General features: G+C 38.6%; 1 protein-coding gene across 6 annotated transcripts in view; it reads left to right on the forward strand.

Annotated features, from left to right (window-relative positions):
* The first annotated feature begins 870 nt into the window (after positions 1-870).
* PAPOLA (poly(A) polymerase alpha) overlaps positions 871-20,431 on the forward strand; it is a 52,588-nt gene continuing 33,027 nt past the window's right edge. For 3 of the 6 annotated variants that reach the window (XM_043922698.1, XM_043922700.1, XM_043922703.1), the window contains exons 1-4: positions 871-1,158; positions 14,796-14,969; positions 15,383-15,449; positions 18,675-18,756. In XM_043922698.1, the coding sequence (XP_043778633.1) occupies positions 1,151-1,158; positions 14,796-14,969; positions 15,383-15,449; positions 18,675-18,756 (331 nt within the window). In that variant the 5' untranslated portion in view covers positions 871-1,150. Of the gene's footprint in view, positions 1,159-14,783; positions 14,970-15,382; positions 15,450-18,674; positions 18,757-20,431 lie in introns of all 6 variants that reach the window. The other 3 variants (XM_043922697.1, XM_043922699.1, XM_043922702.1) reach the window with 1 other exon arrangement.

Below are 20,431 nucleotides of genomic sequence, written 5' to 3' on the forward strand. Positions count from 1 at the left end.
GAACGCTTTGGGACAAAATGGGTTGAAAAAAACACAGCCTTGGGGAAACCGGAGGCGAAAAGGCCTTTGCTAACATTCCAAGGGTTACGGCCACCTACGTTTCTACTGAGTGACAGCTTTATTAGTGAGTTCCAGGGCCCCACTTGTCAAAAAAAAAAAAAAAAAAAAGAGAGAGAAAAATGAGCTCGTGTTCCCGAAGCCGCGGTCATCAGTCCTAGCCTTCAAATTTCTATTCACTCAACAGTTATTTCTCGAGCGCCTGCGTACACATTAGTGGGCAGAACAACTCTAAGGCCGCACGCTGAGTTAAACTCAGTCTAGCAAGTCCTAGTTGGGCCGCTGTCTGTTGCTGGCTGTGCAAAGCACCCCTTTTGCATTATCGCATTCAACAGGCGCCAGTCCCCCGGGAAGCAGGCAGACACTCACTCTCCAGAAAAGTAAGGGGAGGCTGAGTGACTTGTTACAATTCAGTGACACCGTGCCGAGCCCCGCGCTGGACTGGCTCGGGGCGGGTAGTGGGCCCGCGCGGGCGCCTCGGGCCCCTCCAAGCCCCTCCACCGACCAGTCCGAGGAGCAGCGCGACCTCGGGCGGCGAGACCTGCGCGACCTCACAATGCACCGGAAGCGACGCCCCTCTCCGGGCCCTGCCACGCGCAGTCCGGGCCGCATCGGCGACCAGACCGGCTCGATAAAAGGAGACACCCGCCCCCTCCGCTGCTCAGAGAAAGAACCCTTCACTTTTCTCACCCGGTCCCGCACCTAGACTGCAGCCGCGGAAGGTGGACGGGATCGGGGCGGAAGTTGCTGGGGCGCCAGCCGGAAGTCGCCGGGGCGCCAGCGGGCTATTGAACTACCCTTCCCGTGAGGCTTCGCGGCGCCGAGCGGCTGCTTCGCGCAGGCGCGCGCCCGGCGTGCGTGACGACGTCACCGGTTCTAGAACGTTGCTGTGGTAGCGCTCGGGCGCCATGTTAGGACGAAGGGGAAGGAGGAGAAGCGCTTAAAGCGGCGGGAGCGGGTGCGGGAGTGGGGTAGGACCCAGGGCTAAGGCAGGCCCCCGCCCCCTCCCTCCCGCCTCAGTGGATCATGCCCAGGGCGGCAGCGGCGGCGGTTGCGGGGGGGAAGTGACTGGGCGGTGCCGGCGCAGGAGACGATGCCGTTGTAAGTGATTTGTATTCTGTTTTCTCTCGCATGCCGACGGGGCCTTGGGGGGCGTCGGGCGAGGGGGAGGGGTCGCAGGAGCCGGGCCCTCGCCCCGCGGGGGAGGCCGGCAGGACTGGGGCTCTTCCTGTTTCCTCTCTCCCGCTCTCCGCCTCACTTCCCCCTTGTGCTCCGTTCCCGCTTCCCCCCCACCCCACCTTTCTTGGCTTTGGCGGCTGTCGGGCCGGGGGCCTTCCCCTTCCGGAAAGGGCCGGAGGAACCTCTTAGCTCGACTTCTCGCGCTTGGTCCGATAATAGAAAGGAGGCGAGAAAAACAAACAGAAAACAACAACCCGGTGGCCAGCGGCCCGGGCGGAAGGCCCTGCTCCTCGCGGGGTCTGCCCTCGGGGTTCGGGCTTGGCCTCCCGCCCCCACCCCGGCGCCTGGCGGGCTTATTCCGCTGCTTCTGTTCCCGGCCTACGTCTCCTCACCGTTTCCAAGTTGGCCCACGTCGTCCGCCAGTGTTAACCCACTTCCACGTCCTAGCTTGCATGAACACGAGTCAGAAAAAAACCAAAACCCAGTTTTGAGCGTCGAGCCCCGCTGTTTGAAACCCCTATCCCCTTCACCCGCGCCCCAATCCCCTTCAGTCTTTTCAGTCCCCAGAAAAGGGGCATTTTGCCGGGCGCCCCTATCGAAAGGCGTTGCGTTACGTATTGCTTTCCCGGTTTTGTTTTGATAGGGTCGCCGGAGTTCTTCCTGCTTCCGTCTCTCTCCATCTGCAGTATTAACTTTTTTTGTTTTTCTGATGGTAGACTTTTTCTTACTGTAGTTCGTCTTCGGCATTTAATCCCACTAGGCTTACATCTTTTACTTTCTTGCCCTTGTAGAGTTTTGGTGTTTTTTGTTTTTTTTTTTAAGTTTTCTTTTTGAAAGAATGGGAGGTAATTTGAGAACTCATTGTTGTTGGAAAGATTACAGCCTTTTTTCCCTGCGTATATACACAGCAGTGCAGAGGCCTAAATAGTGAGACTGCATTTCTTCCATTTTTGAAGATTCAAGGGTAAGAAACGAAGGGCTGAGGAGTTCTCTTCGTTATAGCCCCCAAGCATGTAATTGACCCTTGAAGTTTTGTTTCAACGTAGAAGAGAAATTTTGGGGTTTCTGACACCTACTGTAGCGCCTCAGGTGTTTTTTTGCTTTTTTTGTTTTCAAATCAACTTCTGCAAATATATGTGATTATAGTTTTACAGTTTTATTTATGTACGTATACGTGTGTGTCTGTCTTTACAGGTGAGTCTGTAACTTTGAAACGGGCATTAAACACACCTGTTGTACTTACACGATATTTTAGAAAAGAATTTCATGCTCCTTCTCACCCACTCGAGTCATTTTGTTAAGAGGCCTATCAGCATATTATTTCCGTAATGAGAATATTTGTTAGTTTTAATTAAATATGTAGACCTAAAGTCTTGTAATCTTTAAGGTCCCTGTTAATTGATTCTTCCTTTTATGGAACGATAAAAAGGGTTACTAGGAGAACCGAGTCTTAGCAGGATTTTTGTGGCATTTTTCAATTCAGCAGCTATTAAAGTCAACGACTGTGTTAGCTCACATTTTACTGCTGTTTTTGAAAAAGGACTTCTGTTTCTGATAATCCATCATGTCAGTATTAAACATTGATCAGTAATACGAAATGTATTCTTAAAGTGGTTTAATGAAGAAATAATTTATGTCTTTTAGAAATTGACAGTTCTTTTATACCTACTTTTTCCCAACATTGGGGAAGGGAAGTATACATTTCTTTTAAAGACCTAAGTGCTTCAGATTCTTCGAAAGTTAGTTCAAATGTTTAAAATGGGAGATACAGTGAAGGCAGCAGATTCCCACACATAGATATTGCCTTTCTAGTGTGTTTCTTGAAATGTGGACAGATATTCATTAGCTGTCCCTCTTTTATTTTTAACCCTAAGTGTACTGTAGACCTTTTGAAATAAACTGGAAAGGCCAAAGACAGACAAGTTAATTAGGCTCCCTGCCCCCCCATTAATTTGCTTTCTTTGTTTTTCATGTTCTGGTGTCATTAATTTTATTTCATGTTTTGAATTGTGATTTTCAAACTGTATTGTGTTTGACTTCCAGTTACATGTTCAGTATGGCTGTTAAAATTGTATGGGGGGTGGGGTTGAGGTATAGACCATAGATGAGTTGTCAGAATGGATGGAATTAAAACAGATTATTGAAGTTAGGTCATTAGAAAATCATTAGAAAACATTGTGAACAAGTCTCCCATATATTGTCCCAAAGCGTATCTAATTGCACGTATAATTTTGAAAAGCTGACGTGGTTTAAGAGCCATGGTGATGAAGTTTCCAAGATTTTTGATAGTCTTCAGATCAATTAATACAGGATTTCTCATCTTGGTACTATTGATATTTTAGGCCGATAATTCTGTCATGTGTATTTTAGGGTCAACATCCCTGACCTCTACTAGGTTTTAGGATTCCCACTCCCCGTATTCTGGTAATGACAACCAAAAATGTGTCCAAATATTGCCAGGTGTACCCTGGGGGCCAAAATATTGTTGAGAGCCACTGCATTAATATAAAGTATAATACCTGTATGGGAACTATATTCCAATTTCTGCCTTATTCTGTGCTGGTCAGATCTTTTTTTTTTTCCAGCTCACTTCTGGCTATCACTGGTAATGAAAAGACTTCAAGGGGAATAAACATTATCAATGATTTAACACTCATGCCACATTTGTAGGACATTATTGGAAGAGATATTTAGCAAGAGTTGGTGGGAGACAATAGCTTTTCTTCGAAATACTTGGGGTTGTCACAAAAGGGGGATTGGAGTACTTTCATGTAGCGATAAGAGGTAGAACCGGGACCTTTTGGTGGATAGTAATATTGTGTAGCAGTGGTTTTCAGAGTGTGTCCTGTAGAAGTCTGGACGTTGGGGGTCTTTTATCCTTAGTACGTAAAATCCAAACTATTCACAGTGTTGAGATGTTATGTTTTTGTTAGTGTGTTGATATTTGCACCAGTGGGATAAAAGGAATGGTGGGTAATGAAGCTTGTGCTTTAGGAAGAATCAAGGCAGAGGTGCCATATACTTCTAGTTGTCTTTATGTTATTTCACTACACATATGCACACAGACACACAGTTTGAAAAAAAAGTCCTTGATGAAACAGTAAAAGTGTTAATTTTACTAAGACTCTTGACCTTTGAGGTTGTCTTTTAAATATGTTGTGATAAAATGGAAAGTACACATAAAACTGCTAAAAAGAAGGATGGTGGTTTTGTGAAGAGCTCACCTGGTTGATTTGTGAGCTAAGCTAGTGCTTTTCTCATGGAGTTCTGTTTTTACCTGAAAGAACAAGTAATGAACCATGGTGTTCGTACTTGACGACTTAGCATTTACTTGAAAAATGGAGTCTGTCTTTGAGGAAAACAACTGACAGTGTTTGTAGTCAGTGATAAAATTTGAGCTTTCAAGCAAAACTTAAAATTATGTAATGCTTGTTTCTGCCATTGTGAACTTGTCAGCCTCCCAATAATTAAAAATATTTCTGATTTGAAAAAAAAAATTTCTGATTTGATTGATGGTGATATTAATGAACACTTTATTTTATTTTAATGAACACTTTAAAAATACTGTGTTTTTTAAAATGTGTCAACATTTGGAAGGCAGGTGTAAGTGCAGGATGGACCAGTGGATTTTAATACAAGAATGCAAAGGGTTTTTTGCTGTGGTTTCTGCTTTCATATTGTAACTAGGCTTTAAGAAATTACCACTTGGGGCATTTTGGTGGAGTATTAAAGAAGAATATCCACAATTATTTGAAAAGACTGTTAAAATACTCTTCCTTTCCAGTTACAATGGTGTTATTTCCCGGTTTTCTTCCTGTGCATCTACCAAAACAATTTATCAGGATTGCATGCAGAAGCAGATATGAGAATCCAGCTGTTTTTGATTAAACCAGAATTAAAGAGATTTGCAAAAATGTAGAATAGTGCTGTATTCACTAAATCTTTTGTTTTAGACAACAATTATTTTTTAAAAAATCATTTATGTTGGCATATGATAGATTTCTTGTTACTTAAATGAATTAGCATTTAAAGAAACTTCCGTTGTAATCTCTAATGCAGTAAACAGTGACAGACGTAATCCACATAAACCTGAGCTTACTTGAGTCTTACTGAGTTGTAAGAGTCCTGAAAACCCCAGAGTGAGAGCTGCTGATGGATAGTGACAGCTGACAACTGTCCCAGGCTGCTGTTTGCAATGGTGGTGTCAGTGCGGCATCTCTGGTGGGTTTTGAACGTCTGGAGGAATGGACACACCTGATAAAAGACATTTTTTGTTGTCAATGAAAAGCAGTGTATTAGATAACCTTTAAGAAGGGTAACATCTGAGAGATTTTGATTATCAGATTTTAAGATTTAGAGGTTTTGTAATGAGCTGCTTGCTGCTTAATGATGCTGGTTATGGTTTTGAAATGTGATTGTCGTTGTTCAGTCACTCAGTCGTGTCAACTCTTTATGACCCCATGGACTGTAGCCTGTCAGGCTCCTCTAGGGATTTCCGAGGCAAGAATAATGGAGTGGATAGCAATTCCCTTCTCCAGAGATCTTCCTGTCCCAGGAATCAAGCCTGCGTCTCCTGCATTGCAGGTGGATTCCTTACCGCTGAGCCATGGGAAAGCCCTTGTGATATTTTACTGTAAACATGTTTTCAATTCATGCTTTTTTGATGGAGAAGTTGGGAGGGAAAGTATTGGATCTGGGTAAATTTATAAGCCTGTTCACTTCCTACTCTCTGACCGCCCCCCACCACCTCCCCTTTTTAAGCCTTCTAGCTTGAAAATATCTTTTAAAATGTTTTGACTCGTCAGAATATTACATTTCTTGGCAACTGAACTACTTAAAGTTAACATTACAATTAAATTTCACCTTCAGTTGCATGTAGGCAAGTTTATAAAAGCTCACTTGAGGCAAAATGAGACCAGTTGGAGTCCCAGCTATTTTTCACTTTTGGTTGGTGGAGGAGGCTTGTCTTTTATTTGGTATGTTCATCATCCTGATTCTTCAGCAGCTAAAATTTAAATGACTGTATAGTCTCAGTTTCTGACTCATGAAACAGCCCCATTGCAGGAGATAATAGTTCTTGAATGAACGAATGTGACAGTCGCTCAGTTGTGTCTGACTGTTTGCAACTATGCCGTCCGTGGAATTCTCCAAGCCAGAATATTGGAGCGGGTAGCTGTTCCCTTCTCCAGGGGATCTTCCCAGTTCAGGGATCGAACCTAGGTCTCCCACATTGCAGGCAGGTTCTTAACCAGCTGAGCCACAAGGGAAGCCCGCTAAGTTGTAGATTGGAGCCAAATCTGAGTCTGGGTTCCATGTTTCATTTTCATCCTAGTACTGTAGCATCTCCTGTGTACCTGTTTGGTGTTTCCTCAACTCAATTGGCATCTGTTGATGTGTCTTAAGTATTCTTAATTTTCAAGATCAGGTTCTTGAAAAATACTTGTTTAATCTTTGGATTGCAGGTCTGCAAAATTTTACAGCATTCTGATTTGAAAACTTAAGAATTTTGGGAAGAAGAAAATGTAGAAGTTTAAAATAGATAAATCTTTATTCCTCTTCTGTTACAGAATTGTCTCTCAAATTTCTATTCCCTCTATATTTCAGAAACCAGCTTCTTGTATTTTACAGTCTTTGTAGTTTTTAAGTTTTTCTTTAAGAATAGTGTTCCTGTCACTTTGGTTATTAGGAGCATCTAAATTGCATATCCTGGAGTTAATGTGTATATTACTATGATATAATACGTTGTTGAATATTTTTTTCTGATACACTTTAAAAATTTTTTAGATTCTCTAGTTACATTTCCCTCATTTTCAATTTATGCTTGAGAAATGCTGATGCAGGAATGCTGGGATTTGGCCGTTTCTGTTGTTTTTACTTCTTGCCCCTTTTACACGGCAAAGGGACAGTTAGAAGTGCCCTTAGGAAAGAAGGGAAAATACCTGGCCTTTGTTACATTTGAGTAATGAGTGCTTTTCTCTGTATAATCAACCGTTTATTTCCGAAGTTTGACCTTGGGATTCATCATAATTTGTTCCCCCTGAGGGTGAACTATTGCTTCATCCATAGGTGCTCTGCTGCTTACTAAATATTGGCTGGATGAGCCACCTGGACTACATATTTTAAGACTGTAGTTAGGTTCTAACTATATTTAGTACCTCTTACACAGGCTGAAGGTGATATGTTATAGCCATTTAGAATAATGTCTTAGCAAATACTGTAAGCTTGACTCTTAAGCTACTAGTAGAATTTAAATATATTTTAAACTTCTTGTGAAAGAGTAGATTGTATTATTTCTGTTAAGAATTAATATTTAGTGCACTTTCAGATATTTTAGAGAGATCCCATATTCTTATTTTGTTCAGTGTCCTTTTATCCTGATTGAGTGGACACATTATGTTTAGGGTTAAGGGCTTTAAACAGCAAATTATATAATTTATAACTAAAGGTTATATATAAAGATATATAATGTGTTATTGTGATTTATCTGATTTCTTTCAAGGAAGGTAAGTTAAGCTTTCAGTTTTAACTTCAGACTGAAACTAACAAGAAATGAGTGTTTTTTTGTTGACTAGTATCTACATTTTGAGGCAATTGGCCCTGTTGATAAGATGGGTCTCTAGTTCCAAATGTCCCATATGAGGAGGCAGGGATTCATCAGTAGCTTGAGCTTTGTTTAAATTGAGGTGAAAGTCGTTAAATATTAACCATTTCCGAAAACACCATTGGTGATTTGTTGTCCTTTCCGTTAGTGTGTTATCTTCTGAGACTGCTTTTTTCCTGTTCTCTAGTTGTTCAGAGTGCACACCTCCTTGTCCTTTTCCTTTGGCATAGCCTTGATTCTTTCTTTCTGTATTATTTATCATAAGCTTTTAGTTTGCACCCATCTGTTGTTTAAAGATCTGAATCCCTGACCAAATTTGAGATTGTCACTGAGGATAGACTATCTTTGTATTCCTGATTTTAGTATTGTCTCTCATACATATTTGGGATCCTAATTCAGTAAATTGCAGCCTAGTAATATTAGTTTTCTGGAAAAATAAATGAGGAAAAGTGCTTTTAGGAAAGTTGGATTAATGAAGTTTGATAGATAACATTGGATGCTTTACCAGTGCTCTAAAGCTGTAAATCATGATTTGTGCTTAATTTTCTAATCATAGAGCATTACACTGAAGAGGCCGTCTTAAAGTTTTTATTTCAGTTCTTTAAAATAACTGTTTGATTAGGATAAACTACAGAGCCAATAATCAAAATGCTAATTATTTAAATTGAGCAGTTACTTGGTGTCTCTTGCTGTTGGGGAATGATTTCAGGGTGGGGAGGTGGTTTTAGCCTCTTTACCATCACAAACTTAATGGTGAATAGAATTAGATTTTCAACTTCTGTATGATTTCATCAACTTTAAAAATGCTTTAACAAATCAAAACAAAATGTTATAAGATGAAATTATTCCACCAGTCAATTCTGCTTGGTATGTTTTTATGCATGTATAGATGTAATAGACATAGGTGGTTCAGATGATAAAGAATCTGCCTTCAATGTGGGAGACCCAGGTTAGATCCCTGGGTGGGGAAGATCCCCTGGAGAAGGGCATGGCAACCCATTCCACTATTCTTGCCTAGCAGGCTGCAGTCCATGGGGTTGCAGAGTCAGACACAACTGAGTGACTGAACAACAAGATGGCTGAAATACACAAATGATTTTTGAAGATACAAGACTGTATGTTGTGAAAGATGTCTGGAGGCTTAACGGTTATAGTCAGATGCCTGAGGTCATACCCTGACCCAGTGAATTTAGGTCAGCCTTTCCTCTCTTTAGTTTCTTCATCTGTAAAATGGAGACAGGTAATAGAGTCATTCAAACAGTTGGGAATAATGTAAAGTGCTTGCCACACTATCTGGAATATCCTGAGGTTTCAATAAATACTGTTATCATGCTTAAACTCTGCAACACCTGACATAGTGAGCCTCTTTCCATGCTCCTGCCTCCTTCTTTTATATAGCATAGATTTAAGTTGTAAGAATGTACCATAATTCGTCAGTCCTGTATCATATTAATGGATATTTAGGTGGTTTCCAGTTCGTAGTGCACGGTAAACTGTTCAGCGAACAACTTTGGGTATCTTTTGTATTATTCCTCTGAGAAATGTCACATTCCAGAATCTGTGGGGGTTAAGAGAGGTATTTATTTACAAATACCAAGCATGGTCCCTTTATAAAGGATAATGCTGGAATAGGCACTCCCCATTTCAAGATCATTGTTGCTTTGCAGGATTTTGGGCCCACATTTGGCCTGTCTCTCTCTAATCCATTGTATTCCTACCCTATGAGCAGTCGAAATTTGTGCTTTACTGTACACATTTTATGTATTAAAAATGTATTGTAAATTAAAGAGGATATGTCTTCCAGTTTCAGGGCCTTCAGTCTGAGTCCTTGTGTCCTAGTGAATTTGTGTAAGATAGATTGCTAGAGGTGAAATTGCTAGACATAGCTTTTAAAAAAATTTTAGTGACTCCCGATTGCTTTTAAAAATTATATGCCAAGTTCACCTCCTTTGTGATGGATAAGAGTGCTGATTTTCTTATACCATTGCTAACATTAGATGTTTATAATAAGTCTTTCATTTTACCAGATATACATCAGCCCTCTCCAGTCTGACAGAAAGAAATGATTGTCTTTATGTGCTTCCTTGATTTGCAGTGAAGCTTTTAAAAAAGTTGACATAAGAACATTTTAAGGATATAGGTTTCCCTCGCTATCCAAAAGAGAGGGGTCCTATGAAACCTTTTGTAAGCCAAAATGGCATACAATGAAGCAGCAGCTACCTTACATGCATCTTGCTAACAGATGCACAGAATAAATTGAGATAAAGCATAGTGGCTCACAGACATAGTTAAAAGTTAACAGCAGTTTGATAGTGAACGTACATATTTCCTTGGGAAAGAAGGTTGGTAGTAGTGCCATTCTTGCCACTCAGGGTGCAAGCTACCTCTGAAACAGCTTGCAGAACAAACGAACAGTGTTTTTGCTTTTTGCCTTTTTTTGTAAAAGTGAAAATCCTCCTTGGATTTCATTCAGTTAGTGAAAACAAATAACTAATGTAGTTTTTCATTGGAGTGTTCCTTACTTTCCTCCTTTACTTGAAGTGGTCATCAGTATACCATATCCATGACTGATCATCCTTTGACTGTTTGAAAGTATGGCTACATAACTGGTTTACAAATCATAGGAACTTACAGCATTTGAGTTAGCTTTATAGTTATTGCAGCAGAGTGGTTTTTAATGTTTCACAGTGCAAGTATTGTTTAAACTGGATGCCTAAAGTTTTGAAACAAGTCTCTAGCCAAAATAAGCAGCCTACATCATATTCTAGTTTCACAAAAATGTTGCCATTTCTAAGTACCCTGATTAGATTTAGATCCTTGACAGCCTAGCATGGGGAAGGGACAGATCTTTGTGTTTGGAAACTGGTCTTCTGTGACATAAGTGTGTTACAGTATTTAAATTTTTACCTTGCCATTCAAAGCAGGGAAGAGCTTTAATGACCCCATAAAGGTGCAACTTAATAAGAGTGGCACAACTAACGGCAGAGGTGAGCTCAGAGCAGCATGACGAGTAGAAGTGAATCAGGCCTGCTTTCTCTTAGCAGGTGGCTTTTGGGTTGGGAACAGATTTTGTGGACCGAGTTTTGAATGCCTTTACACCAGAAGTCATGTGGTTTTTACCCTGTTTTAGGAGGGTAATGCTTGGTAGCAGTGTGGATGGCAGACTGGCATAGCCAGGGAATAGAAGGAGTGGGACCAGGATGCCTAGAGTCAGAACAAGTATTGGAATGGAGTTGTTATATAAAATGTTGTTGAAGTTTAAAAAACAAGAAAAAAATAAAGATGGGCATGTGTTGTGTGCAAGCTTTGCCTTGATGTAAATTATTTTAAATATTATAAAGAAAATGCCCTATGTTTATGAGAGAACTCTGAAAATATTTAGTATTGTGCTCTCTTCCTCCCTCCTGACCCCCAAAAAAGTAGAGTTGGGGGAGGAGTGTTTGGCTGCCCTTTGTAATTTTGTGCATGTGCGCTCACTCAGTCCTGTCCAACTCCTCATGACCCCATGGACTAGCCCACCAGGCTCCTCTCCCTTGGGACTTTCTAAGCAAGAATAAGGGAGTGGGTTGCCATTTCCTCCTCCAGGGGATCTTCCCCAACCAGGATCGAACTCACCTTCATTAGCAGGCAGATTCTTTACCACTGAGCCACTGGGAGAGCCCTTTGTAATTTTGGAGGGTAGGGCACAATTTATCTCTTGCTCTGATCTAGAAAGGATTAAGATTTAAAAGGGCTTTAGTCATATTTTGAAAACTGACAGGTTGTTTACATTAAAGGTGGATGAAGAGGATGGATCAGGGCAGAGGTATAATAATTTCTAGTACCCTAGAAATTAGGGTACTAAAATAGTTCTTACAGAAGTACAGGGGTTTTTGGATTTTTGTAGAGAACTTGCTGGATGGCCATCAGTTTTGCTCTAAGAATTCAGGCAGTAGCCTAAAAGTAGACACGAATATGTTCATGAGATGAAAGTGAACCAGTTATTCAGGAAAAGCACAAGCATTCTTTATATTTAAATGGAAAACCAGAAAGAAATTTTAATGGATCACAAATACTATGGCTCTGTATCTAGTTTTTTTCCTTATTGTTTTATATAATTGTAGAAGTTATTTTTTTTTAATAGTTAAGTCTGAAGAAAACTGCATATTGGTAAAAATGTCTCTAAAAAGTGATGGACTGTGGAGAGGTGGCTTCTTTGTTCAAGAATTTGAGGAAGAGCTTTGCATTCTTGGGATTGATAGCTAGCTGTCTGGTGTATGGTTCCAGGAGAAATTCTATAAAGGAGAACTTTTCAAATTACCCAACATTAGAATGTGTATATTATTTTTGTTAGAAATAGGACAGCAGCAAAAAAGATGCTTAAATGTTTGTCCCCCTCCTTAATTTCTAATATTAAAATTAAATGTAAAAATTTGACTTCTTCCATTCAATCATAGCTAATGTTTCTACATGTCAGACGTTCAGAGAATCTGGCATCCTAGAATTCCGAGTCTAACTACTTGGGCTAAGCTTAAGCCATTTTTATTGGAGGCATAGGTGTCATGTACCTTTCAGAACATGCATTTATTTCTTTCCTTTCATTTGGTTGTGATTTATTTTTATTTCTTTCATAAGTGATCTTGAATTAGTATATATTCTATATATAACTTGTATTAAATATGTATACATATAGAGATAAGTGATATATATGTTCTTTTTTGAATTATGTGAGTTGAGTAAATCTGGTTTTATCTTCTATGCTGTGACTACATTTTTAATAAACATTTACAGCTGGGGTATGATTTGTTTCCCCATGAGACTGTTAATATGGAAACTAATGTAGATATCAACATTTTTTTTCCCCCCAATTAAAGTAAGCAAACTTGGTGTGAATTTAGAAGTCTGAGCCTATATCCAGTATTTTTGGCAATATAGTTGAAATAGACAGTGGACTTTCCTAGCATTGTTTTTTGTGTGACAGTGAAGAACCTGAATATTTGAGAAAGAAAAAAATGAGTCTGCAAGAAAGCGTAATGCCACAGAGAATGAGCACCCACATTTTGGTGATATTCAAACTCAACTGGTAATGAATTTAGCCTCTTCAGAAAGGAAGAGAATGCAGATGAACTATTACTTGCTCAAAAAAAAAAAAAAAAAACAAAAGAAAAATCAGTAGAGGTTTAAGTTAGGAAAACATGAATTCAGTTTATACTTGACTTGAAAGCTCTCATTGCTTGCTTGAACCAAATCTGGCTAGAATGAACTTTATTTTCTTTACTGGCTCTACTTACATTAAAATCCTTTATAAAAAGTATTTATAATCCTGGGGTGGTCATGAAGGGCTCTAGTTTACTTGGAAAAACTCGTATGAAGCAATGAACAATGCACGAGAATTTAATTACGCTAAGATATGTGGTAAGTGTATTTTTTTACACTTAATATGTAATTTATCTGGAATCTATTAGAGCATGGTGGGAAGAAATGATTGGGCAGTTTTGAGGGCTACCTTTTTTATGTCAGTTTTATGGAATATGAGGATAGCTATTTGTTGATTGACAAAAATATGTATTAACCAAGATATTATGAATGTATTTACAGTTACATTAACTCCTATATTTTAATCATGTGAGATATTTAGTCTTTTGACAGTGCTTGGTGCTCATGTGGAGCCCCAGCTCTGTGAATTGACATCATAGTCTTGTATAGCAGTGGAGTTTATATTAAAGTTACTAGGAGGAAGTGATCTGACGTAAATTAATTGCTATAAGAGATAAATCTGATAAATACTTATTTATTCAGCAAATGTTACTGTAAGGTCTGATTTAAAATTGAGACAACGCATAACTTGTTCAGGAAGCATAAACTAAATGCTGTACAGTCTATTGACTCATTAGTAAACACTGTGGGCTTCCTGGCATTCTTAGGTGTTGTGTTGATATGAGAAGACAGTATAAGACAGTCCCGCCTAGTATAAACCAGAACCCAGGACAGTAGTGAACGCATAATGGGACTTAGCTGCATAGGATACCTGCACCTTATTGCTCTAGTAGGCTATTGTGCTTTCATTTAAATATATATATATATATATATATTTAGAACTTGGAAAGAAGTAAAGATGTGTGTGTGTATAAAGTAAGTTATTTCTTAAAGAACAGAATTTGGGGCAAATAACTGATTCAAATGTTAGCTTTTTCTCCTTACCTGGTTTTGTACATTATTTGACCAGGCAGTTTTTAGTTAATAATTGTGCTGCTTTAGAATCTCTGTCCATTGACTTATAAAGGGAGGGGAACTAAAACAAGAATTGGTTTCACACAAAAAAATTGAGTCAGATTAATTTCCTAAACCATTTAGAACATACTAGACCTTTTCACTAGTTATGTTAAAATCCTATTGGTTGTAAAAATCTAGAATTTCTCTTAAAACGGAAAAACATTTGACTAATCATTGTTAAAGTGTAAATCTTAGCAAAAATACTGTAACAAGCTTAGTGTGAATATATCTCTCCCCCTCCAAGTTATGTTTCTGTTATTTGCCTCGTTATCTATGAGTTTTATTCATTGATAGTCAGATGTTAAGTTCCACTTGGGGAATCTCTTGTGTTGGTAAAACTTTTTGTATTTATCTCATCTCTTTAGAAATAACAATTTAACAGATTTGGCCTCTTTTCAAGAAGTAAAATTTCTTAGAAGTTCACTGTATCTTTGATAGCATTTTCTCTAGCAATATATTTGATTGGATTCTTATTTATAATTTATTTAGATGTTTAGATAGTAGCAAAGTTAAAATCCTTGGAGTGGGAGGAGAACTAAAGTTTTCTTCTTGGTCATTTAGTTTTTGCATTATTTTTTGTTTTAAAACATGTTTTTGGAGTATGGTAAGGAATCAACTGTTTAAAACTGCATTTTTTCTAATTATGCTGATTTGTTTCAAATTGTGGAAATTTTTTGGCAGTAATTTTATCCAGTTCTGTTTGCAGTCCAGTTACAACACAGGGATCACAGCAAACCCAGCCGCCACAGAAGCACTATGGCATTACTTCTCCCATCAGCTTAGCAGCCCCCAAGGAGACTGACTGCCTACTCACACAGAAGCTGGTTGAGACTCTGAAGCCCTTTGGGGTTTTTGAAGAGGAAGAGGAACTGCAGCGCAGGTCAGTGTGTGTATGTTTATGTCTTCTTTTAAGGTACAATTTTTTATTAACATAGTAGGCTAATTTTGAGGAATTCTGTACTGAGAGTCAGAATTTTTCTCCCCAGTATATATCTGTTTCAAACAAGAATGATACCTTGAAGAAACTTTCCCTCTTTATAAAGTTCTGTTTCCTTTATTTTGATTTGCAGTAATTTTGGTTAGTATAGTACTACAACATTGTCAGGAGAAAGAGGAATGCCTTGCTTAGCTAAAAGATTGCTTTGCCCAGTGTAACAGTGCCTGCATGTAGCGAACTACTATAAACTTTATTTCTGATAACTTAAAAACTGGTTAAAATTTAGGAAGCTGCATATTAAAAATGATGTGGAAAAGCAAACAACTTGATACTTGACTGATATCCTCTATCAACAGGATTTTAATTTTGGGAAAATTAAATAACCTGGTAAAAGAGTGGATACGAGAAATCAGTGAAAGCAAGGTAAGGTGACTTAATTGTATAGAAAGAAATTTATCAGCTGAACACAGCAGTTGCCTTATCTGTTCTTATCCGAGTGAATTTAGAGTCTTGAATGTTTAGAATCTTTTGTTTTAGACTGTTGACAGTAGAATTTATATTTGGTGTCTAGCTATTTTGAAAACAGGAAAAACTGAATTAAATTCAGTGATTTTATAAATACATTTTGATTGAACACTTCAAAGCTGAAACTCTGTGATTACTTACACATGTCAGAAATAATGTTTCCCTCAAAAGGTGCTTTTAAAAATGTATTAAATATGTATGTTAACTATTTGAGACGCTTGTTACCTTATAAGGAATTCTGTAACAGTGAGCATTTTTAGGTCTTCAGATACTAAACTCTCAAACTGAATATTTAGTTCATTTAGTTTTTTATAATACCATTCCTTGAGTTTCTAATATTTCGTTATCAAGAAATAATACAACTGTTGAATCAATGACTAGGCTTCTGGTAAAGGAAATGTATTCTTAAAAAGTTGTGTAGAAGCCATTTTTTAAAAATGCCATAAATAGTGGTCATTTTTCCTGGGTAGTTGAAATGCATATTTAGTCTATAATATAGTTGAGAAATTGATGGGAAGAGAACCAGAAATAGAAGAAGACCTGAGGCAAGGTATCAAGGTAGAAGAAAAGTTAAAATCTTCTAGCTTTAGCCAAATTTATAATTTTTCTTAAAGCAGTGTATACATATTTCAAGTAATTGACTGAAACTTTAGCAGCCAGATTATTCAAAATTGAGGATTCTATGTGTACTACATATTTGTCATTGATAAGAGTTTTGGTAAAAATGTATTTTGAAAAGAACTTCCTTTTGAGCTAAAGCAAAGGATGTGCAGGTTTAAGTATTTTTACTCATTTATTGAACGTAGTGATTCTTCATTCTTGTGTAGAAACACAGCTTTGCTTTAATCGCTTTTTATTAGACCTTTAAGTTGAAAACCATAGACAAGGCCAAATCGTAGATTTATTTAATGTGAAACAAGAGTTCTATCTCATTGATAGTTTTGTTTCAGTAATTTGAATGCCTTGTTAGTTTCATTAACTGATAATTCTTGATATAATTCTTCTTCCTCATTTTCCTGAGGGTAACAAAAATTGTTTGGATTAATTTCATGGGCTTGCCTGGTGGCTCCACTGGTAAAGAATCCGCCTGCAATGCAGGAGACCTGGGTTCGATCCCTGGGTTGGGAAGATCCCCTGGAGAAGGGAATGTCTATCCACTCCAGTATTCTGGCCTGGAGAATTCCATGGAATGTATAGTCCATGAGGTCACAAAGAGTTGGACACGACTGAGTGACTTTTACTTTTGCAATTAATGCTCATTCCTGATCACATTTTTGTCCTTTTCTCTGTAGTCTGTCAGTAGTAAATTGGTTAGAGAATGGGACTTTAGAGGTTAGGCTTTACAGGTTTGGTCTTTCATGTCTCTTCTCCTAGGGGGCATTTCTTCTTTTTGTTGGTTTTAAGACTTGATGCAGAATTCCTTATATTGACACTGTTGATACGGTTGAACCACATAGTTCTCTCTTTTGATCTTAGTTCCCCAACCCAGGATTGAACCTGTGCCCTTGCAGAGTCTAAACCACTGGACCACCAGGGAATTCCTTATATAGTTCTTTTTTAGGGATTATGCTGGAGGATATTAAAAGCAGCACTCTTCCAGTTGAATGCACTGCTCCTGTCTGGTCGCCTCAAGTTGTGACAACCAAAAATATCTCTAGTTAAATCAGTAGAGAATTTTTACTGTATTAGTTACAATTAATTTATAAATATTTTGGGGAAAATTTATATAAAACTTGAATTTCCACTTAGTTTGATTTATTTGCCATCCTGTATTCTGACATTTATAAAAGGTTTTCAATTGAATTATTTTTCTGTGATGTTGTATTAAGAAACAAGAGAGTCCCTGAGCCTGTTACAATTTGTGTTCAGGGTTTTTGGAGTATGAAGTAACAGTTTGGTCTTTTTGGCAGGGTGGTGGAGAAGAGTGGTCTTTTTTATATTCTGCTACTGAATCAAAGACTTCACTGAGGAATTAGAAAGGAAAGAGAAACAGTGACCTAGCACACATGAAGATTGTGTGTGTGTGTGTGTGTGTGTGTAGAGACATTATCCTTATCCCCAAGTGTGTGTGTGTGTGTGTGTAGAGACATTATCCTTATCCCCAAGTGTGTGTGTGTGTGTGTGTGTAGAGACATTATCCTTATCCCCAAGTGTGTGAGTGTGTGTGTGTGTGTGTGTGTGTGTAGAGACATTATCCTTATCCCCAAGTGAGTGTGTGTGTGTGTGTGTAGAGACATTATCCTTATCCCCAAGTGTGTGTGTGAGTGTGTGTGTGTGTGTGTAGAGACATTATCCTTATCCCCAAGGGCGGTCAAGTAGTCTCCGTAGTAGAGTAGTGCCAGGGTCAGGAAGATGAAAATCATCAGTAAGTTTAGTTTTGTTCAGAATCATTCCGCTAAACTACTAAATCATCCTACTGAACTATTAAGAGTAGCATTATTGACCTTAAAGTCACTCTTGATACCGTAAAATTATAGTCTAATGTACTGTGAGATGGGTTTCCCTGGTGGCTCAGTTGGTAAAGAGTCTGTCTGCAATGTGGGAGACTCAAGTTTGATCCCTGGATCAGGAAGATCCCTGGAGTAGGGTAGCTGCCCATTCCAGTAATCTTGCCTGGAGAATTCCATGGACAGAGGAGCCTGGTGGTCTATAATTACAGTCCATGGAGTGGCAGAGTCGGACACGACTGAGTGACTAACAAACACTTTGACTTTCACTGTGAGACATTTGATACAATCATTGAGTACAATCTCTTCTAAGCAGTCAGAATATGTTTTTGTTATAGTCTCAGGTTCATGGTTTATGCAGCACCTTGTCATGATTGAAATATGTGATTCTAACATTGCTTCTGTGGAATCATATGATCTCGACCACTGTCGTCTTTATAGCAGTTTCCAAAAATGTGGCAAAATATTACCACTGATTAAAAGTTGAAAATTGCTTAAATTTCAAGTTAGGTTGATCTGTGAAGGCCTGGTATTTTGTAGAGATTATAGTTTGTTTACCGTGTATATAAATTTGCATGGAAAGTGTTTTGTTTTTTTGTCTAATGTACAGTGTTACTGGAAATAGTTACCTTTGTGCTCCACTGCAAAATGACTAATTTTTTGTTTGCTTCAACAGAATCTTCCACAATCTGTAATTGAAAATGTTGGTGGGAAAATTTTTACATTTGGATCTTATAGATTAGGAGTACATACAAAAGGTAAATACTGTTTTAATTATCTTGAGAAAGAATGCTTTTTAAATTTTTTAAAAATTATAACAGCACATCTATCTCAGTTACTTATGGTGTATTACGCAACTTCAGTTTGCAGGGAAGTACTTCAGGAAGCCTAAATGTGATAAGAAGAATGAAATAAAGTGATGCCTTCTATACCTGTACTCTTTAATGTAGTATTGAGTAAAATAAATTTCTGTTTCTTAGTAGAATTAGCCATATTTTCCCGGTTGAATAACCACATGTGATTAGTGGCTGTCATATTGGAAAGTGCACATAAAGTACAATTTTTGCCATTGGGGAGTGATTTTGGGCAGTGCTGCTCTGTATATTATTTGGTCTACCTGAAGAATATCAGTTTGGAAATCAGAACAAAAATGAATTAAAGTTTGGGGCAGGCGGGAGAATCTGTGGATTTCCTTTTCCTTTGTGTTACAAAGTCATGAAATATAGTTAAGGAAAAAACCAAAAAAATGTGTATCTTCAGTCAGTATCAATCACTAATAATATTTTCTTGGTTACATTTGTAGGTTTTTCCCCCTGTGGGGAGAACATTATTGAGCTCTTTTTTTTTTTTTTTTTTAACTAAACATAGTTAGTAAGCTTTTGGTCTGCATGATCTTATTTATTCTTCAATATTCTTATGTAACAAATAGCAGTCGGAGACTTAAAGAGACAGTACAACTTGATTAGTTGCTTCCAGCCATCTCCTGGAAGAGCTAGGATTCTAACTCTGGCAGACTGAGGCTGTAGATTTCAACCATTAACCACTAGCCTGTTAAAACTATCTGTCAGGGGACAGTCCCTGGTGGTCCAGTGTTTTAAGACTTGGCTTTCCAGTGCAGGGGATGCGGGAGCGAAGATCTCACCTGCATCCTGGCCAAAAAGACCAAAGCGTAAAATAGAAATAGTATTGTAACAAATTCAGTTAAGACTTTTGGAAAAAGTTACCTGCCAGTCTAGTATTCTCTGCGTTGTGGCGTTATTCCTTCTCCCCATCTCCCGCTACTCTGTGCCGGAAGCAGTGCATTTGCTTTGGGTGTGTCCTGTGAACTTTACCTTCTTTTCTTCATGATGTCCTGCCTTCAGAATTAGTGCCTCAGGGATTGATTGAGTCTTTCAGGAAAATGACTATGTTGACCTGATTTCATATTGATCTCTTCTTGTTATGATCCCAGTTACTGATTTTGATCACCTTTTTTTGTGTTCTCCTTATGTACTCGATGTTGGCCTTCTGTCAAGTCCTAAATTAATAGCAACTATCTTACCATGATCTGCCTCTTTGGATTCTTGCTGTTGGTGCTTCTTGAAGTGCACAGGTCCCATTTAGGTGCAGGTAGGAGCCAGGAAGCAGCAGTCATAACGTATAGAGTAACTGCATGCTTTTTGTCTCCCTGCTGCACGTGGTTGTGACTAGTGACTCCAGAATGTTGGGTGTATTCTTGACTAATTCCTTCTCTTACCATAAAAGTTCCCATCTGAGTCAGGTTACTTTGACTCCCAGTTGACCTGGGCCACTGCAAATAGAAGTTGCTTTAGGAAAAAATATATCCCATCAGTTAGGGTCATGTTTTATTGTACTGACTGGTAGCTTTCCTTTTTGTTTTTAAGGGAAGGGGCCCAGTGTTAGAGGCTCATCACTGCCAGACCCTGCCGTGAT

The sequence above is a fragment of the Cervus elaphus genome, chromosome 13 (genome assembly GCF_910594005.1).
Source record: "Cervus elaphus chromosome 13, mCerEla1.1, whole genome shotgun sequence".
Lineage (NCBI taxonomy): Eukaryota > Metazoa > Chordata > Mammalia > Artiodactyla > Cervidae > Cervus > Cervus elaphus.